The sequence below is a fragment of the Vidua macroura genome, chromosome 4 (genome assembly GCF_024509145.1).
Source record: "Vidua macroura isolate BioBank_ID:100142 chromosome 4, ASM2450914v1, whole genome shotgun sequence".
Classification (NCBI taxonomy): domain Eukaryota; kingdom Metazoa; phylum Chordata; class Aves; order Passeriformes; family Viduidae; genus Vidua; species Vidua macroura.
The window spans coordinates 55,343,823-55,351,554 of NC_071574.1; the positions used below are offsets into that span (position 1 = coordinate 55,343,823).

The 7,732-nt window shown below is 38.6% G+C and overlaps 1 protein-coding gene across 1 annotated transcript; it reads left to right on the plus strand.

Moving 5' to 3' along the window:
- Nucleotides 1–395: 395 nt before the first annotated feature.
- Nucleotides 396–7,235, plus strand: CCKAR (cholecystokinin A receptor). Its single transcript, XM_053975994.1, has 5 exons — nt 396–519; nt 1,253–1,504; nt 3,587–3,848; nt 5,459–5,586; nt 6,203–7,235. The coding sequence occupies exons 1-5, from the start codon at nt 396–398 to the stop codon at nt 6,727–6,729; spliced, it is 1,293 nt and encodes a 430-aa protein (XP_053831969.1). The 3' UTR covers nt 6,730–7,235.
- The last annotated feature ends 497 nt before the right edge of the window (nt 7,236–7,732 follow it).

The window sequence follows — 7,732 nt, forward strand, 5'->3', positions numbered from 1 at the left end:
AGCAATCTTGCAAGGGGTTAATGCTGTAATCTTTTTCTAGCCTGTTTATAATCCCAACAGTAGTGCAGTAACAGAAGAGGGTGGATCTAAAAAGTACCCGGGGGGATATGTGTGTGTGTGTGTGTGTGCGCATACGTGTGAGTGTGTGTGCACACATTCTTTGCTTTTCTGAACGACCGTGTGTGCCCCTGGAATAAATCTTGTTCAACCAGAACAGGACTCTGTGTGTTGGGTGCTCCTGCTGGAGAGTCAGAACAGCTTCCTTGCACAGCTGCCTCTGCTGCATTTCTTCTGAAGAATTCATTCAGAAACCATTTGTTTACTGAAAGCATGGGCAGATAGTTACAAACCGGTGGGTTTCTTCTTCATCAAAGCTACCCTGTGGATACTGAAGAATGGAAATAGTTGATGCTAGTAGCTTCCTTGGGAATGGCACCAACATTACTGATTTCCTCTGCGATATTATCTTGGAAAATGACACTTTTTTCTGTGTGGATGATGCACCTTATCCTTCTAAAGGTATGTATGGAAAATTGTTTTTTTTTTCCAGACAATTTTAGTTCTAGCTGGATGCAGAGATACTGTAGAAAGAAAGAGCTATGCAAGGCTTTTTCTCTGAGAGAGTGGAAAATCAATTGCTTGCTTTTAAGTTAGTATGAGAAACAGGCAGCAAAAAAATTAGTATGTGCTGATTTTCCAAGTTCAGAATGAACTAGGACAAAATTTGAATATAATGGAAAACTAAAATACTAGCACTTTGGAGCACGAAATTAAGGACTTGGAGAAGCATGATTTTTACTCAATTCAATAACAATGGAGTGATCAGATCTGATACCATGTATGAAAGTGATTTAATATGAAATCATAGCACTCTGAAGCTGAAAAAAAATCCATATATTAAAATGTCTTTTGATTGCTTGATCTTTTCTTACCTTTGCATAAAATAGGATCACCCATGGTGAGTAAGTGGTGCAGTCAGTAGCATGAGAAGCACACGCTTTAAGAAGTTGTATTTGACTCTCCAAATGTACATTGTATTGCTTATATTGTAGATTAATGCTATGGAATTTAGGTAGATCGGAATACATTTAAGAATTTCAGCACTTTCACTGATTTTGTGTTAGTGTAAAGACATAAACCTTCATAAAATTGAATACAGAAAGGCTTTTACCTTCTGATTAAAGGTTGAAATATATAATATTAATCTGAGTTGAATACTGTGTAACTGATCTTTTCTTGTGACAATTTTCAGATTTGCATCAGATAATACGGATTCTGCTGTATTGCTTGATATTTCTGCTCAGCATTTTGGGGAACATTCTGGTGATTACGGTGCTGATAAGAAACAAGCGGATGAGAACAGTCACCAACATATTTCTGCTGTCACTAGCAGTCAGTGACCTGATGCTCTGCCTTTTCTGCATGCCTTTCACCCTTATTCCCAACCTGCTAAAAGACTTTATTTTTGGAAGTGCTGTTTGCAAAACTGCCACTTATTTCATGGGTAAGTCTGGGATGTTTATACTTATTTTGAAGACTGACTAATGAGACAGGTAAGAAGGTATTTGAAGATCTATAAAAGGCTGATTGTTTCCATCCACCATTGAAGTTTACCAGTATTACGAAGAAACAACTTTGTAGTGCAAATCTTCATGGTTCTGGTGTCCTTGGTCTGATCCAGCAAAACACAGAGGCGCACACACACTTAACTTTAATGACATACAGAAGTGTTTTGCTGGATGTGAAGATGTTGCATGATTAAAACTTTAATGCAGCACATGCAGTTGCTTACCCATCATTGACAAGATTCTTATCAGTGTTCAGATCACCCACCAGAAATGGCGGGCTTGTACACCCTCAGTAAGGGCAGACTTTACCCACAGATTTTGGTAGCAGTGAGACATAAAAAAGAAAAGAGAAATAGGCCAAAGTAGGTGTCATTTGCAGAGCTGGAAGTTGGAGCAAGTACACTTTGTGGACAGACCAGGTGTGATCAGAGCTCACCAGAAGACCATAAAACACAGATATAGATTTTAGAGGCTGACTTTAATAAGAATCACTTTTGTATGCCTTGTCATACTCCTTGTCCATACATCCTGGGTTGTGGACGCAGGATGTATAGAGTTTCAAAATGTCTGGGTTGTGTATGTGTGTGTAAGTGATTTTTTGTCTCACTTTAATATTTCCTCTGCATTTGCTAATTTCTTAACCAAAAAAACCCAAACAAACAAAACAAAACCAAACCAATGAAGAAAAAGAAAAAGAAAAAGAAAAAGAAAAAGAAAAAGAAAAAGAAAAAGAAAAAGAAAAAGAAAAAGAAAAAGAAAAAGAAAGGAAAAAAGGAGAATATTGTGTAAAGTTTTTGCTGCTTTGGGAGACCCTTAGTTGATTACAGAAACCTCAGGTCCCCTTTCAACCTGTGCCCTTGAGAACTTTGATGTAATGTGAAAGTACACACCTAAAGTGTGCGAATGGGAAATCAACATCTTTTTGCAGATAAAACCAATAAAACTAAAGGCCATGTTTAAACAATTATAATGAATTGCTGGCAAAAATACCCTAAAACATTACTGAAGCATTGTCATCTTCCTCTTATTGCGCACAGTGTAAATTACTTTATAAAAAAATCCAGTGAAATAGATCAACATAAAGTTTCTCATTATGAAGCTCTTTTATTTTAAGAGTCAGAATGTGAAGATTTCCCACTAAATGTTCAGGTAACAGGGGCATCATCTGACAAACAGACACTGACAACCATTGCATCAACTATGCTCAATTTTTCATTTTCAGTTACAGATGATTTCTGTAAAGCAAACCGTAACAATATTGGCATTTTATAATCTGACACATATTCACAAAGACAAATAAAAGCTCATTTATGGAAAGAAAAATTTGTGGCAAAGTTAAGAAGAAATATTTATAATTTTATGGTGGTGAACTTGGGCACCTCAATGACAGAAACACATACAACCGCACTATATTTTATAAAATATGAACAGAAGAAATTAAGGGTCCTCGAAGGACAAAGATTCTGCTTCATGACTTCATTTCTCCTAGTTTGTAGCTCCATTACCATCTAATTAAAAAGTTGTAATAGATTTAACTCTCTTGAATGAGAAAATCAGATCACAAGTGAAGCAGGACACTCATAAAAATTAAAACAATAAAAAAGGGACTGTGAACATATGTGTTAAGAGAGTAATTAACTGATTTCAAATGCTTTGTTTGAATTTCAGCACAGTTAGTGAACAAACCACAGGAGCAAAGAGAATAATTAAGAGTAAAATTGTCTTCTTTCCCTGTTACCAGAATTTTATGATTTGACAGTGTGCATTTTTTCTTGGACTTTTGGAGTAAGAGGAGTGCAGAGCAGGAATATCAGTCTGGAGTAGTCTGGAGACCCAGACCCACTGCCCCACATTCTTCACTGACTTCATCCGTGTGGTGTTTATAAATACTTCTGCTTATAAATAGTTTGCTATATTTTTAAATTTTTGTATGCATACAGCAAGCTACCAAGACCATTTGAACATAACATAACCTTTAAAACAAGAGAATAACCTTTTTCTTTATTTTATATGCATAGGTGTCTCTGTAAGTGTCTCTACCTTCAACCTGGTTGCCATATCTTTGGAGAGATACAGTGCCATTTGCAAACCGCTGCAGTCCAGGGTCTGGCAGACAAAGTCTCATGCTCTGAGAGTGATTGCTGCGACCTGGTGTGTGTCCTTCATCATCATGTCACCATACCCAATCTACAGCAAACTGGTACCTTTCACCAAGTACAACAACACCACAGCAAATATGTGTCGGCTCCTTTGGCCAAGCGATGTCATTCAACAGTCTTGGTAAGAATAACTGGCTGTTAGCAAATGTGTAATTATCTGCTGGAAAATGGGATTTCATGGTAGCAATAAGCCTATGGAAAATCAACTATTAACCTTCAGCAAATGTTTACACTCTATCATTCTTATTTAAGATGTAAAAAAACCCCAACATTTTTAAGCTGCTTACGTTTTGACATTTGAATGACTTTTCCCTTGTCATAGGAATGACTGCCCAACATGGCAATGATTCTCACACCATGGTCTGCTAAACCCCAACTGTCACTGTAAAGAAAGCATCTGTCACTTGTAGTAGGAATACTGCTTTCACTCATTTACACATAAACTTCAACATTCTCAGAGAAATCCTTGATTAATCTTTGAGAAACACAGACATTTACACCCCTCTGTGTGCTGCCTTGCCTGTTAATTTGTTTGAAGGTTCTTTGTAGCAGAGAAGTAGAACATGAGGCTGCAAATGTCTTATTTGAGAATCCTTTTGGTTGCTTGTGGAGAATAGGGGCAGAGAGAAGTGGGGAGAGACATGCTCCCAGTCCTACACATCCAGGCAGGGTAAACAGCAGCACTATCAAACAGCTATAGTACTTAGACATGGTGTCCTTGCACGTTCACTAAACACTGACTGGCACTGAGAAAGTGTAAGATTTTTTTTTTCATACTGAAGGTCAGTTGGAACTGGGAAAGAGATTAAACTCTGCACCATTTTGGTATGATATATCCACAAAAAGAGTAACTTTGTGTTAATGCTTTCAGTAGTAGTCTCAGGTATTTAGCAGCATGAGGAGGAAGGGTACAGGACAAAACTCTCTTCTCTGTGGTCTCCTTACAGATTTCCAGGTGTGTTACTGAGTTTGCACCAAAGTCACAGGGATCAGGAGAGACACAGGCTCATGGATGCATTTAAACATCATTATTTCCCTAACTTGTCGCCACATCAGAGAAGCTGTCTAGGAGAGCAGCCTATATGAAACCACGTAAAAGCTGCTTCCTTTATCAAAGAGATTGCCACTCCTGGGATCCCTTCTCAGAAGTTCTTCATGGCTCCAGGGATGAAAACCCAGGTTGTGGCTGCTCTGTTTTTGCCCATGTGTGCTATGGCCCTCTAGAAGTCAGATCTTTCTGAAGCACAATAATAGAGTAATTTGCATTGGAAAAAACCTCTAAGATCATTGAGTCCAACCGTTAAAATATTTTTAATGTACCAAGAACCCCTTTATGAATCAGCAGGTGGTCATTTATCTTCTGCAATGCAATTTTTTCACTGGCCAAAACTACAGGGCATCCAATGCTCTACAGCAGGGAGTCCCTGGGCAGAGAGAACTTCTGCCCCCTTTAACTACTGTGGGAGTGCCCATCTCCTCTGGGCTGCATAGGTGGGATGAAAGATGGTTTTCGGCCATTATAGTCTTTTTCCTGCTGTACCTTTCTGAGGGAAGCAGGAGAAGAAGTAGGAAGCTTCAAATTCCTGAGGTGTCAAAATGATACTTTGTATTAGCATGAAAAAAATTTAAAAAATCTTGAAATCCTGTCTTTCCCAACTCTCAGTTGTATAAAAAGAACTTTTTCTGGTTTTTTGCCATTCCCTATTCTCAGTGTGTCTTTTGATGCCTTAGGTACACTTTCCTGCTACTCACACTCTTTCTTATTCCTGGGATTATAATGATGGTTGCATATGGTCTAATTTCTTTGGAACTTTACAGAGGAATAAAATTTGATGCCAGCCAGAGAAAATCTTCACGAGGTAACAATACATTTTGGTTTGGGGTGGGCTTTTTAAAATTACAGTTGAAGATACAAGCAGTCATTTTGAGGCTAGTAAAAGTAAAGATTTCTACTTGCAATAACGATTGTAATGGTCAGTTATGTCATGAACTTGCTAGCTGCATTTCTTGATTACTCTGCTGTTAGCAAATAAACCTCACCTATGGCTTGTTTGCAAAGATTCTGAGCAGAATACATTAAATTTCTAATTTTTTTATTGTAGAAATATGAAGGGGGTTTTTTTGGCCATGGATGAAGACCATTTTTATCAATAAATGTCTCATTTAAAATTGTCAAATTAAAGTAGAAGCATATAACATTGAAAATTATCTTCTGTCCATACTGGACTAAGCAACATTCTTACACCTTTTGCATCAGTTTGTATAGAGCTAAGATGTGAGAATATTGGGAGACAGTGGATTCAGAGAAGCTGATAACATGACTGACTCAGAAGCAGCCCAGTGCTTTCTTTGCAACAGTTGCTCAGCTATGAATTATGTTGTTTATTTAGATTTAGACTGCATTCTTCATGTTTTATTTGGCTGACTGTTCAGAGATATTTTGCCAACTATTTAAACAGCACTTTATATGTACAGAAAGAAGAATAAGTACCTGCAGCACCAAATATGAGGATGGAGATGGATGTTACCTCAACAAAACCAAAAGAAAAAGGAAAATGCCATTGCAACAGCTCTCTGCTATGAGCCACAACAAAATAGAGAGAGTGAGAAGCAACAGCTCTTCTGCCAACTTAATGGCCAAGAAACTTGTCATCCGCATGCTGATGGTGATAGTGGTTTTGTTTTTCATTTGCTGGACTCCCATCTTCAGTGTCAATGCCTGGCGAGCCTTCGACACAGCTTCCGCTGACCGCCGTCTCTCGGGGGCTCCCATCTCCTTCATCCACTTGCTGTCCTACACGTCTGCCTGCGTGAACCCCATCATTTACTGCTTTATGAACAAGCGTTTCCGCATGGCCTTCCTAGCCACATTCACCTGCTGTGCCAGGCAAAAGCCCCCCACCATACGGGGAGAGGCTGCTGATGAAGAGGAGGGGAAAACGACAAGGGCTTCCCTCTCCAAATGTTCTTACACACACATGTCTGCATCTGCACCCCCCTGAGCTTCACCAGGGGAGACAATGAGTGGTGAATTGTCTGGCTTTGGAACGTGACTGTGGCATCAGCTGAACGCCATTTAGTCCTGAGTTAATGAAACACTTCAGCTGGCAGTAAACAGCAAGAATTTTATGGGAAATTGATGCTATCACTGTATGAGTGTTAAATCACTTTCCCTTCAAAAGTACAAAGGAGGAAGAGAGCTCTGAAGATAAAGGACTTTATGAAAAGCCTTAGAAGTTGCTCTATTTGTAATAAATTCCACTGCAAAAATTGGTGTCCTCTACATCAACAGCTTTGCTCAGTTTTCAGATGCAGTTCTGAGTATCTCAAGATATTCCCAAGATGCAAATAGATTCTCCTCAAACATGAATATATGTAATGCAATCTTCACTTCACTAGCTATGCCTCATAAGCAAAAATATTTCTGTTATATTTGTAGTATCTTTTCACATTATTTTAGCTGAGCTAATATATGTTGAGATAATTTTGGTGTCACTCTCACGGGAACTCTGGGGTGGTGAGAATGGGCTTGTCCATGTGAAATTAATGCTTTTACGTAAAATAATTTCTTTTTAAAAAATAAAATCAAAATAAATATCATTGGCTTTGTGGGTGGAATGCTTTCTTCACTCAGGCAATAGCATAAATTAACATAAATTAATGTATTTTTCACTTATATAAACCCCATAGAACAAGGACAAAGAAGTTGCTTTCTTCTGTACAGCTGAAAGCACCCACATATGCAAGTGGCGGGATCTATGATGAGCCGCAAAGGCTCATGTGGAAATTTCCACAGTGGGAAGCACAGCAATAAATGCTTGGGATAAAGCAGTGTTTTACAGAAGATGCAGGACTGAAGATACAGGCTGGTGCCCACGGCAGTCACATTTCACAAATACTTTCACAGCCGTTTCAGGCACGGCACTGCCAACATGGAAATAAAGACACTGAGGGCAAAGTGGCAGAAAGGGCAGATACAGCAAGCAAAGGCTGAAAGGCTTAGTC